At 38.7% G+C, this 13,196-nt stretch overlaps 1 protein-coding gene across 1 annotated transcript in view; it reads left to right on the forward strand.

Moving 5' to 3' along the window:
- LOC124789398 (2-iminobutanoate/2-iminopropanoate deaminase-like) overlaps nucleotides 1-13,196 on the forward strand; it is a 52,712-nt gene that overhangs the window by 33,271 nt on the left and 6,245 nt on the right. Inside the window, exon 4 of the mRNA XM_047256733.1 lies at nucleotides 7,572-7,627. Coding sequence (XP_047112689.1) covers nucleotides 7,572-7,627 — 56 coding nt within the window. The remainder of the gene's footprint in view (nucleotides 1-7,571; nucleotides 7,628-13,196) is intronic.

Raw genomic sequence — 13,196 nt, forward strand, 5'->3', positions numbered from 1 at the left:
TCATTGTATCACTGTGGTGCCAACTGCTGTTCAGATTGCTGCTGCAGATGCAGTACAACACACCAGAGCCATAAGCCGAACACAATTGTCTTCCTTCTCAGTAGTGCCCCATGACCGTCCGGAGCCATCTTCTTGTGACTACGTTCTCGTGACCACCACTGCCAGTGGCTACATTCCTGCCAAATCTTTGTGCAGTGCTGCAGAAGGATAATCCAGCTTCTTGTAGCCCTATTACATGACCTCATTCAAACTCTGTCAGGTGTTGATAATGGTGTCTTTGTCACATTAACGACATTCTAGCATCGCCTCACCATGTCCAGTCTCAAAGGTAACTAAAGCTCACAACTATTACAGTGTGTACATAAAACAAAACTAATTTATGTCTTCATAGTGGCGCTACTAGCACCATTCTTATGCAACTGGCATAACATGTGAATAGACATCTTTCAGATGTAGAGACACACCTAACAACTTTAGATAGTCACACATTTCCATCTTGGTGTTGCAATTTTTTATGCAGTCAGTGTATTTCACAAATATTTACTATATTTCACGCATATCTGTACCCATTTCACCTGTATCTCTAGCAAATTTCACCCTGTAGTTTAGTTTCCACATTGCTCAATGTTTGTGACTTCATATCTCCTGAACAATGTGCCATACAATGATATAATTTTGCAGGTACATGAATTGCTGTATGTGGATGCTGTATGCCAGATGTGTTGTGAACAGAATTAATGGTAAAAAGTGATAAATTAAAACATCACACATGATGCAGCAGTTTTTTGCACACCTGCATTTCACAACACTTCTCCTGAAATATGTGTCATAAAATGCTATATTTTTGCAGCTACTTTCAATAGTACATGTGAATACCCACAGTGTAGGAGGTGGAACACACCACTGGAAAATATGTGTAGGATTTAGAGTGAGATTTCCTTCATCTCAAGGCACGATGAGAGGTAGCAGACTTCTGATCACCTAGTAGTGCACTAGCCTTGAAAAGCTCAGTCACGTCTTCAGCTACCTCTTGTCATGCATTGAGATGAGGGATACCTCACACACGTCATCCAGCATTAAGCACTGCCACTCATTCAATCCACAGAATATCCTAGTCTTCCTATTCCAGTCCCGCTCCCAGTCTCGCACACCATGCGTCATTCCCTTGTGGTCAACACAAGTGCAAGACCTGTCCCAAAAACACAGTTGCCACCACTTCCTACTGCAGTCCAGTTACAGGCATTTCCTATCCTTTAAAAGACAGGGCCACACTTAATAGTAGCCATGTAATATATCAGTTATGCTGAAATTACTGTGTAGCATTCTATGTGGGCATGACAAGTAACAAACGGTCTACTCACATGAATGGCCACCACCAAACTGTTGCAAATTGCAAACTTCACCATCCAGCTGCTGACTTAAACAGCTGCTTCACTATCAAAGCCATTTGGTTACCCCCTCCAGTGTTAGTTTCCCAGAATTACGCATCTATTTGTACAGCTTATTCTGCACTCTCTCAATCCTCCTGGCCTAAATCTACACTAACCTTACCTCCCCCCTTCAACTCCCCCCCCCCCCCCATTTTGTTACTCTACCCCTTTATGCCCTACCCTCTGAACTCCTTGCATCTTACTGTGCAGGTGCTGAGTCAACTGTTACTATCCTGCTACCATCTCCTTGACCTGTGCATCCTTCCCTATCCATTCTCCAGCCAAAAAGATGTATAAAGCCATGCAGACTCCCACATTCACTACCTCCTTTGCTTTGGTTGTTAAACAGCCAATTCAGAAAATCAATGTTGCTTAATGACCTGAGGCTGCTAGTGTCAGCACTAGTACCTGCATTCATCAGTGCACTTGTGCTGCTGCAGTTACCTTGAAGCCTATGATTCCTTCCAGAACATCAGGAAAGGCGTGGCAGCCAACTTTGCAGAGCTCCCTGCTCCTCCAAAGTTTGTGTAGTCCACTGTCCAGTATGACCACTACCACTGCTGTGGTTGTCTCCAAAGCCTACCCAGGGCAAAAAAATAAAAGACAAAGGCAAAGACTCAGCCACTGACTGAGACCATGTTTATCATGATCCTTCTTTGTAGCCAACAGAGCTTGATGTTGGCCTAGGGCATGAATTTTTCTCCAAAACAGTGTCCACTGAACTTGTCCACATATAGAGGAATTGAAACCCCCTGGCATTGGCATGTCTCATGTGCTTGTGCTTACAAGAAGCACATTTTAAAGCCATTGACACCCGTGCAGTATGGGGCTATACCCTTCACCAAAGGATGACCTAATTGAGGACAGAGCGAAAGAAGGGATTTTATGTTTGTTAATAACACACACCACTCCCCTGATCTCTGCTTGCTTACTAACCTACAAGCAGTAGCCATTGTTCTTCATGTGGGCCAGACGCTCACCATTTGCTCCCTCTGTTTACCTCTGCAAGATACAATAGACTCTGGGGCTCTTGCGGATCTGATTGCAGAACTTCCCTGCCCATTTCTCCTAATGAGTGCCCATATGAATTATGGGTTTGAGCTGCACTTGCTTCAGGGGTCAAGTCTTGGCGAACCCCATGACATCTCAGAAGCCATGCATCCTCAACACAGGCAGCCATGCATCCTCATTTCTTGGCTGCTACTGCGTCACCCGCAGCCTTTGACCCCTCTTTCTGCTCTTTGGCCCTTGCACGCTCAGCACAGTGAGACTCAACTGATATTCATTCCACTGACCACTTCCCACTGTGGATACACCTACTGGAAGGAGAAATGCTTGAATGAAAGCCACTGAAATGGATGGTCAACAGGGCTTGTTTTGAACAGGAGAATGGTGTTTCTCAGGGCACTTTTTTAAGTGTTACCTTCATTGCCATAGTCATAAACAGTATCACACTTACTGTACAGAGTCCCATACAATGATCCTTATTTGTGGAAGGTTTTTCTGTTTTCTGTTCCTTCTCCAGTGTTGGAATAGCAACTTGTCAGTTGCAATTTCAGTTTTTTTCGTGTGTGTGCATGTGCGTGTGCGTGTAACCGTACATTAGGAAAACACATATTTTGAAATGTTGTATGGAGCATTTCAGGCATGTGTGACTGGGAGAGATGGAGAATCGGTGGCAATAGAGTGAATCATCGATGAAGACCACATCTTTTCCTTTCAGAACACCAAGGTGCTTCACCAAGCAACCTGCTGTTGAGACAGTTATAAAGGAATCAATTGAAGTACAGCTTCAGTAGAATTTGGTCAACAGAAATGAATGACACCAGTAAAATGTGGCATGGAATACTGCATTAGCAGCAGTACAATGAGAGCATAGCCAGCACTGTCCAACAAGCAAGATGTGGCCGGAATGCCCATATGTAGATGCAGACAAAGCACTTACTACTCCCACCACTGCAGCCTCAGCTGCCTCCCCACCCACTGACTGGACACTGCCTGGTTGCCTGTAGCCAGGTGGAAGTGGCACACCACTTGTACAAATATTACAGCATTCACATATCTCACCAGAAGGTAGTGAGTATGACACCCATTGAAACTTTTCAGTATTTTAACAATGCCACATGGCTAGAAATCAGAGAGCTTTTCACCAGCAGTATATACCTGCACCAGGAGAGCCTACATTCATATTTGTACAGTTGTCTTATTTGTTGATGCATTATTTGGCATGTTAATTGGTGAAGTGTAATGTCTACCCAGTATAATTTGCTTTCTAAATTCTCTTCATGTTTTCATTTGTTTTCCTTACCTAAATTAATTATTTTATCTTCTGATATCCTTTTCAAGAAATTTCCAGATTTCTTTTTAGGCATTGTAAGATTAGTCTTCTGCCTGAGCTCACACTATGGGAGAACCTTTATCTGTGCACTTTGTCCCAGTATTCCACCCTCACTTAGCTATGTCAATTCATCTCTCTGCTGTTGTTACAAAAATGATTGGATACCTCCCATGAACTATGGACCTTGCCGTCAGTGAGGTGGCTTGCTTGCCTCGGGTGGTAGATAGGCACGTACTGTAGGCGCACCCTTAATGGAGGGGTATCTTTTGAGAGGTCAGATGAACATATCGCTTATGAAGAGGGGCAGCAGCCTTTTCAGCAGTTTAAGGGGCAACAGTCTGGATGACTTACTGATCTGGCCTTGTGACATAACCAAAATGTCCTTGCTGTGCTGATGCTGTGAATGGCTGAAAGCAAGGGGAAACTATAGTTGTAATTTTTCCCAAGGGCATGCAGCTCTGCTATAAGGTCAAATGATGGCATCCTCTTGAGTCAAATGTCCTGGAAGTAAAATAGTCTCCCATTTGGATGTCTAGTAGGAAATTACTCAGGACGACGATGTCATGAGGAGAAACAAAACTGGTGTTCTATGGATTGGAGTGCGGAATGTTAGATCTCTTAATTGGACACATAGGTTAGAAAATTTAAAAAGGGAAATGGATGGGTTGAAGTTACATATAGTGGGAACTAGTGACGTTCGCCCGTAGATGGAATGGGACTTACTGTCAGGTGAATACAGGTAAATAGCAGTAATGCAGGAGTGGGTATAGTAATAAGAAAATAGGAATACAGGTAAGATAGTATGAACACCATAGTAAATGCATTATCGTAGCCAAGGTAGACAAGAAGCCCTTACCTACCACAGTAGTAAAAGTTTATATACCAACTAACTCTACAGATGATGGAGAGATTGAAGAAATGTATGATGAGATAAAGCAAACTACTCAGATAAGTAAAGGAGATCAAAATTTGTGATAGGGGACTTGTATTTGATAGTAGGAAAAGGAAGAGAAGGCAAAATAGTAGGTGAATTTGGACTGGGGGAAAGGAATGAGTGTGTCTCCTGGTAGAATTTTGCACAGAGCATAATTTAATCATTGCTCAATTGAATTGAATTTTGAATTGAATTTTATTTGATCCTGTAAGGTTACATTGTGTACAGTAAATGTTCATTTAGTATAGGACATGTCAAAGTATTAGCATTCATTATCACTTATTTTTCTACACCTTTAGCTTACATTTTTACATCATTGATAATGAATAACAATATATACAAATTTAATGGCATAAGTATTCTGCAACACTGTAAAACTCTTTATTTAAGAATAACAGAAGATTGTACACAAGGAAAAGAACTGGAGACACTGAATGATTCCAGATTGATTATATAATGGTAAGACAAAGATTTAGGAAATAGATTTTAAATTGTAAGACATCTTCAGGGGCAGATGTGGACTCTGACAATAACTTATTGGTTATCAACTGAGAGTTTGAGGGCACATTAGGCAGCAGTTGACTAGAGTGGAGGGAAAGGAATATAGGAGATGAAAAACAGGTAGCTTTAAAAGATGAAATAGCGAATGCAGCGGAGGACCAAATAAGTAAAAAGCCAAGACTTAGTGGAAATCCTTGGATAACAAAAGATATATTGAATTTAACAGATGAAAGGCAAAAATATAAAAATGTAGTAAATGAAGCAGGTGCAAGGGATAAATATGTTTAAAACATGAGATTGACATGACGTGCAAAATGGCTAAGCAGGAATGGCTAAAGGACAAATATAAGAATTTAGAAGCATATTTCACTAGCAGAAAAGCAGATACTGCCTACAGGAAAATTAAAGAGGTCTTTGGGGAAAATAGAAGCAGCTGTATGAATATCAAGAGCTCAGATGTGTTGGATCCTACTCATCAAATATGAGGTGCCTAAGAAACCTGCTTTCTTGGATCGCTAGACAACAATTCAAGCAAGTGGTATTAATGAATTTTATTACAAAAGGAAATGATTACAAGGCTTAACTTTGTGTTAAACAGATGTCGTGAGCAAAGAGCGACAGACAAAATAAACAATGTCCTTCAGTACATACAATTCCTAAGTTGCTGATCTTGAAGTGCCTAATCTCGATGCTGCTGTAGAAGTGGGGCACAACCAGTCAGCATGGTGCTAGTGTCCTCTTCGCATGGAGGGTGCTGCCGTTCACATTGTTTTCCTGGAGAGGAGTCGGTCAGCATGCCGATTGGTTGACGTCTACTTCACAGCCCTGTCTGCTCTCTCGTTTCAGACTGGCACTTGACTTTATGCTGTAACAGGGTGGAAAAGCTGAAAGGTAGAAGTACATATGGGGTCTATACAAGGGAGTAAACTTGAAGCAATATTATAGAAAGGGAAGTGGATGCAGATAAAGATGAGATTTGAGATGAAATAAAATGAGAAGAAATAGAAACTTTGAGGTTTGCTGATGACATTGTACTTCTGCCAGACAGGAAAGAACTTGGAAGGGCAACTGAAAACAATGGACAACGTCTTGAAAGGAGGATGTAAAATGAACATCAGCAAAAGCAAAACAAGGATAATGGAAGGCAGTCAAATTAATCGGATGACGCTAAGGGAACTAGCTTAGGAAATGAGACACTTAAAGTAGTAGATGAGTAACTGATGATGGCTGAAATAGAGAGGATATAAAATGTAGACTGGCAATGGCAAGAAAAGTATTTCTGAAGAATAGGAATTTAACAGTGATTATAGATCCAAGTGTTAGGAAGTCTTTTCTGAAAGTATTTGTCTGGAGTGTGAAACATTGACAATAAACAGTTTAGACAAAAGAGAATAGAAGCTTTCAAATCGTGGTGCTACAGAAGAATGTTGAAGATTAGATTAGTAGATCACATAAATAATTAAGAGGTACTTAATAGAACTGGGGAGACAAGAAATTTATGGCACAACTTGACCAAAAGATACTCATAGAACACATTGTGGAACATCAAGGGATCACCATTTTAGTATTGGAGGGAAATGTGAGGGACTAAAAATTGTAGAGGAAGACCAAAAGATGAATTCCATTAGCAGATTCAGAAGGATGTAGATTGGAGTAATTATTCATAGATAAGAGGTTCATACAGAATAGATTAGCATGGAGAGCTGTGTCAGACCAGTCTTCGAACTAAAGACAACAACGACTGTTAATTAGTGGATTCCTTGTGAAAGGAAAAGGAACAAAAAAGGAACAGTCCAGATGGCAGATAATACATCAGCCAGTAAAAATCAGTCAGCAATATGTCCTCAATGAAGTAGTCTTTACTGTCTCCTATGAAACACACGTGCACGCATTGTTATTGAGATTGAAGAGTCTATTGAATATTACTGTATGCCATAAAATAGTTGTAGTACCAGCTCCAAGAGATTTACTATCTTCTGAACAAGCAGACATCCAATACATAGTGCTCAAATTGTTGCAGGTTCCAGTGAAGTATATATTGAAGGTTATATGTAAAGTCTTCAGTATTATGTACTAAAAGTTGCAAAACAATACTTGATGATACTGTGGTTTGTTTTATGTAACTAACCTTTACTCACTTTTAACAATTTAGAACAACAAAAATTTTAAGTCACTACAACTTTTTGTATTGTTAGTTAAACTCTTTGACATACAGTTAAATTTTATGTCAAAGATAATGCAACATTTAGAATTTTGCCTTTGCACAGTTTTAATGGCAGTAAAGAGATCTTCATAATGATGTGTTTTCTAGATCAATAATAAGCACTAATTTCTCACCAAATGCTAAGAAATTTCTCAATTTTTACAGTTTTCAAGGAACCATACCCAGCCCGTATTTCGTATCAAGCTGCAAAGTTACCATTGGTATGTATTTCTGAGATATTAAATTGCATTTCTATTTAATGCTTTGTTCACAGTGGAGAAATAATGATAGTGATAGAACTAGCGGTTAATTAATTTCAGTAATAACAGTATTTAAATTCTGTTTTTTTTTTATGTGACATGTATATTTGAACATGTTTACTGCACTTATGCCTAGGTCTTCCAGTACAGTTTTAGCCCCTCACACTTTTCTCATATCCATGAGCCACGAGGTATAGGTTATGCCCACCTTCTGTGCTTTCGGGAACTTGTGATAAATAATTATTTTTTAGCAACATCATTTTGTAGAGTGAGTAAAGAAAGAGGTGGTGTTGCCATTTACGTTTAAAATGGTGTCAAGTGTTGAGCAATTGATGTGCAGAATTATTGTTTAGAACAACATTTGGGAGAGTGTGCCATATAATTGTCTTTGAATAACACATATCAGTAGTTACAGTGCACAGAGCACATTCAGTCTATTTTTGGAGTTAGACGCTCTCCTAATATATTTATTCAAACAGAAAAGAGATGATAGTGCTTGGGGAATTTAGTGTGAACTTTCTCAAACAAATTCCAGAGGTAGATCAGACCTTTCTGTCTGTCCAGCAAACTGCTAAAAGCTTGATGCAAAATCAGTTCAGTGAAGTCCTAGCTCAGATATTCAATGCCTCTCTGAAACAAGGTATCTTCCACAACAGAATGAAGTATGCTATTGTAAAGCCCCAATACAAAAAGGCTATGCCTCAGATGTTACTATCATCATATCCCTCTTTTGACTAAGTTTCCTAAAGTTTTCAAAAAATTAATATATACCAAGATAGTCAGTTGCCTATAAAACTCTGAAATAATTAGTAAAGCCCAGTTTGGATTCAGTGAAGATATCTCCACAACTAAAGCTATATTTTCATTTACCAATAGCATTTTGGAATGCCATGACAAGAAGACATTGGCTGTGGGCATATTTTGTGATCTGTCTGAAGCCTTCGACTGTGTCAACCATAGAATACTTATAGAGAATGCATGCCATTATGGACCCAAAAGACAAATGGGCAACTGGCTCAAATCCTGTCTACAGGGAGACAACAGAAAAGTTAGCTGGTGACATTAGGCAGGTAGGAGGGGTAGAGTCCAACTGGGGAACAGAAAATTATGCAGTTTCACAAGTTTTTGTCCTTGGTCCCCCACTATTTCTCATGTATCAATGACCTATCATTGTTGTCAAACAAAGCAGGCAACTTTACAATGTTTGCAGATGACACAAATATTGTGATAGACAATAATTAAATGCCAACCAATTACTTGAGGATCTTCTGAATTGGCTCACAGTAAATTCTCTATCAATAAACCTCAGAAAAACTAATTACAAATACTAACCACTACTTCAGTATCTCTCTTTCCAATCATGAGATTCATACTTCACAACCCTCCTCAATATGAAATGAATGAAACTTAAACTGTCATCATAACACAAGAAGATGATGTGACATACACTATGACCTGAAAAATTTGTTTATGGTGCAAAAAGGTGTAAAATACACAAGCACAAAAGTCTTCAATGCACTTCCAAGTAATATTAAGTGTCTATGATGTAATAATGTACTACTTAAAAGTAAGCTAAAGGAGCTCTTGGTTGAAAAAAGTTTCTATTCTCTAGAAGAATACTATAGAAGAGATAGCTAAGTTTATTTGCCATGTATTATTCTGTACTCCTGATTCATTATATCTTGCTGCTTTAATTAGGTTAATTGGTGATCTGTATGTTTACTCTGTAAAAATTGTTCAGCTATCTGGAAATTGTATCTTAACCTCTGTCTGTGAGTGTAATTAGAATTCCTGATTGTGTTACTTTATCACTTTCAGTTTGTATTCTTAATCTTTATTTATTGTCCTGATGGAAACAAACATAATAATGAATTAAATGTTTTGAGTCGTACCACATCCATGCATTACCATGCAAAAATGGAACAATGGAATACATATTGCAATAAATAATAAAACCAAATTGATTACTTCTTCATGCCTCAGGATCTTTCCCATCAACCAATCTTTTTTTTTTTATATATATGTATAGTCAGGTTGTGCCATAAATTTATTTTTTTCCCAATTTAGTCTATTAGTCCATTACCTCTTCATTATTTGATCTTCGCCCATATAAATTTCAGCATTCTTCTGTTTCACCACATTTCAAAAGCTTCCATTCTCTTCTTATCTAAATAGTTTATTGTTCACATTTCACTTCTATGAAAAGCTACACTCCAGACAAATAACACCGGAAAAGACTTTCTAACACTTAAATTTATATTAGAGGTTAAAAAATTCTTCTTTACAGAAATGCTTTTCTTGCTATTGCTAATCTGCATTTTATATCCTCTCTACTTAACAATAATCAGTCATTTTACTGTCTAAATAGCAGAACTCATTTACCTCTTTTAATGTCTCATTTCCTAATCTAATTCCCTTTGCATCACCGTATTTAATTAGACTACATTCCAGCACCTTTGTTTTACTTTTGTTGATATTCATTTCTCAGCTTGTTTTCATAGTACTGGGTGTTCCACTTAAAACTGACACACCTCATGCCAGAGATTCAAGTAACAGTGAACTAACTAAAAAATAACAAATAACAATAATGTTAAAAAGAAAACCATGTGGTAACCAGTTTATAAGACATGCTGGATGTGGTGGCCATCACCACCCAGGTATCGCTGACTTTGTGTGATGACATTACCAGCAACACACTGTAATTCTGCCGGCATGATGTAGTTTCTATAGTAATGTTCCATTTAAGATCATCTATTGTGTGAGGATTGTCAACATATACTTTGATTTTTAGTGTGTCCTATAAATAAAAATCACACGATGTTAAATCTAAGGACCTGGGGGCCAGAGGCCTCTACTGACAAGTATGTCTTCAGGGAACACACTGATGATGTGGGCCATGCTTTGGTTGGATGTGTGAGCAGTTGCTCCATCTTTTTGGAATCCTGTATACAACTTCTCTGTAGCAGTTAATGGTGATTAGAAAGAGTCAAAGATTAATACATATCTGGCAATGTTTAAGGTGTAATTGGAAAATATGGAGCCATTAGTGCGTATGCCAGACAACACACACTAAATGCTTATCTTCTCTGAGTGGAGAGGTTCTTCACGCAAAATATGTGAATTGTTCTGTGACCAGTCTCTGAAATTCTAAGTGTTTATGTAACCTGACAAATGGAATCAGGTCTCATCTGAGTAAGGGGTTCAAGTATCAGCTAGCAGTTGATGTTAACAGCCAGTTACAATAAGGAACTCTCTTCCTGGCTTTCAAATTTCAACTCTTGCACCACACTCATGTGACGAGCTTTTCATTTCACATCTTTTAGTGCTTAATGACAGAATATGAGGTACACCAGCCTGCAGCAATAACCTGCTTACCGAATTGCAGGGACTTCTCGCAATGTCCATACAAATTCCATTTATAGGTTGTCCATATAAATTCCATTTATAGGTTCAGGGGTCTTCGCTATTGGTCACCTATTCCTCTGCACATTCTGGACAGATCCTACAGCCCTTCATTTTTTGTACAGATCTTCATCAGTGCTGGTTGTGGAGAGCTTCTTACCAGGGTACTTCACATGAAACATTTCTTTACATTGTTTGATGAAGCATGTCTCTATGTAACATTCCACAATATCAATTCACAGTTCTAATGCAAACTGCCTCATTTCTGTAACAACTCAACAACGTGAGCTTATCACAACAATTGATGCACAAACATACAGCAGCACTCAACTTTCTGATAAAATGCAGCGTAGTCAACTTTAGAGACAATTTTGCCACTTCACAACCACTTCAACTAGAGATGACTAACCAGTATGTGAGGTGTACTGGTTTTATGTGGGACACCTTGTACTACTGATTCCATGCATCAGTTCTTCAAAGTCTTTTGTTATATCTGATGGGATTATAATGTCATTGAAAAACCTCAGTTTTCTTCTCCCTGAACTGTGATTCCCTTCCCAAATTTCTCCTAAGTTTCTGTCATTGCTTGCGCAATGTATGGGTTAAATAACATTAAGGATAGGCTACAACCTAGCCTAATTCCCTTCTCTACTATTGATTCCCTTTCATGTCCTTCAACTCTTATAAGTAGTAGAGTTTCTGTACAAGTTGCTGATAATTTTTTGCTCTCTGCATTTCATCCCTGATACTTTCAGAATTTGAAAGAATGTATTCCAGTCAACATTCTCGAAAGCTTTCTCTAAATCTACAAATGCTATAAATGTAAGTTTATCTATCTCCGATGGTAATTCATAGGATGAGTATTAATGTTTGTATCACAATACTTTTACAGAAGTGATCTTGTCAGAGGTTGGCTTCTGCCGGTCTTCACATTCTTATACAAATAATTCATGTTAGTGTTTTCTAACCATGACGTATTAAACTGACAGTTCTGTAGTATTCAAAACTGTCAACAGCTGCCTTCTTTGAAATAGCAGTTATTACCTCCTCCTTGAACACTGACAGATATTTGCCTGACTTATATTTCTTGCACACCAGGTGGAATTGTTCTGTAATGGCCAGGACTGTACCAAGGGGCATGGTGAGATAGGTTCCAGCCAAGGTTGCCGGCAGAGAGGGGGTGGAGAAACTAATGTGGGCAAGGGAGAGGTAGAAACAAGAAGCAAAGAAAGATATTTTAAGAATGAACCAGGAGAGGTACATGGATTCTCATACCACTTGTTTTCCTACCTTCTGCTTACAAAAGCATTTTTTCTTCTCCTGCAACTGTAAATGCACACTGTTGTCACAGTCATTTCTCCCATGTCATTTCATCCAATTGGTATCATAAAAAAATTGCTGCCCAACACTCATCTATTGCTAACATGGTTAATGTTTATACAGCTGCCGCCTACTTGGCTGGGGTGTCAATGGCATATTTCCAAGCTAGAATGAGTTGCATAACCTGTAAGGGTATGTCATGCTCAACAGTTCAAACTCTGTGCACACAATAGAACAGATGTGAAGCATCATCATGATCTAGAATTAAAATGTTCTTTTATTCTGTCCTCAAAAGTGTTGGTCTAGCCATGTCTTCTCATCATTTGTTCAGCATTGCGTCTTGCATTCTTCTGCTTATGGTTGAGCAATGTCTTCAGTATTTTGGCCTCTTAACAAATGTTCCTTTCACTTCTTCTTGTGCTTTATAGTTTCTTTATTGAGGTTAAACGTCCTCAGTTCTCTTCTAATGTCGTCATGTCTCCCCCTATTCAGTGATGTAGAGCCCACCACACTTCTATTCTTCTGGCTTCTTGTTGCATTAGTGTCCATCCAGCACACACTTCCATAAAGCAATGTTACTTTGTAAAATTTTAGAACTGTCTAGTGTCTGCTATTCTGAAAGTTCTCTTCATTGTTCCATACAAAATCTGATGCAAGTGCACACACACACACACACACACATACACACACACACACACACACACACAGAGAGAGAGAGAGAGAGAGAGAGAGAGAGAGAGAGAGAGAGACAAAATTGTGTTTTCAAACAAGTAAAGATATTGAAATTTAGGGTGAGAAAAATTCCTAT

This window comes from Schistocerca piceifrons, chromosome 3, assembly GCF_021461385.2.
Source record: "Schistocerca piceifrons isolate TAMUIC-IGC-003096 chromosome 3, iqSchPice1.1, whole genome shotgun sequence".
Lineage (NCBI taxonomy): Eukaryota > Metazoa > Arthropoda > Insecta > Orthoptera > Acrididae > Schistocerca > Schistocerca piceifrons.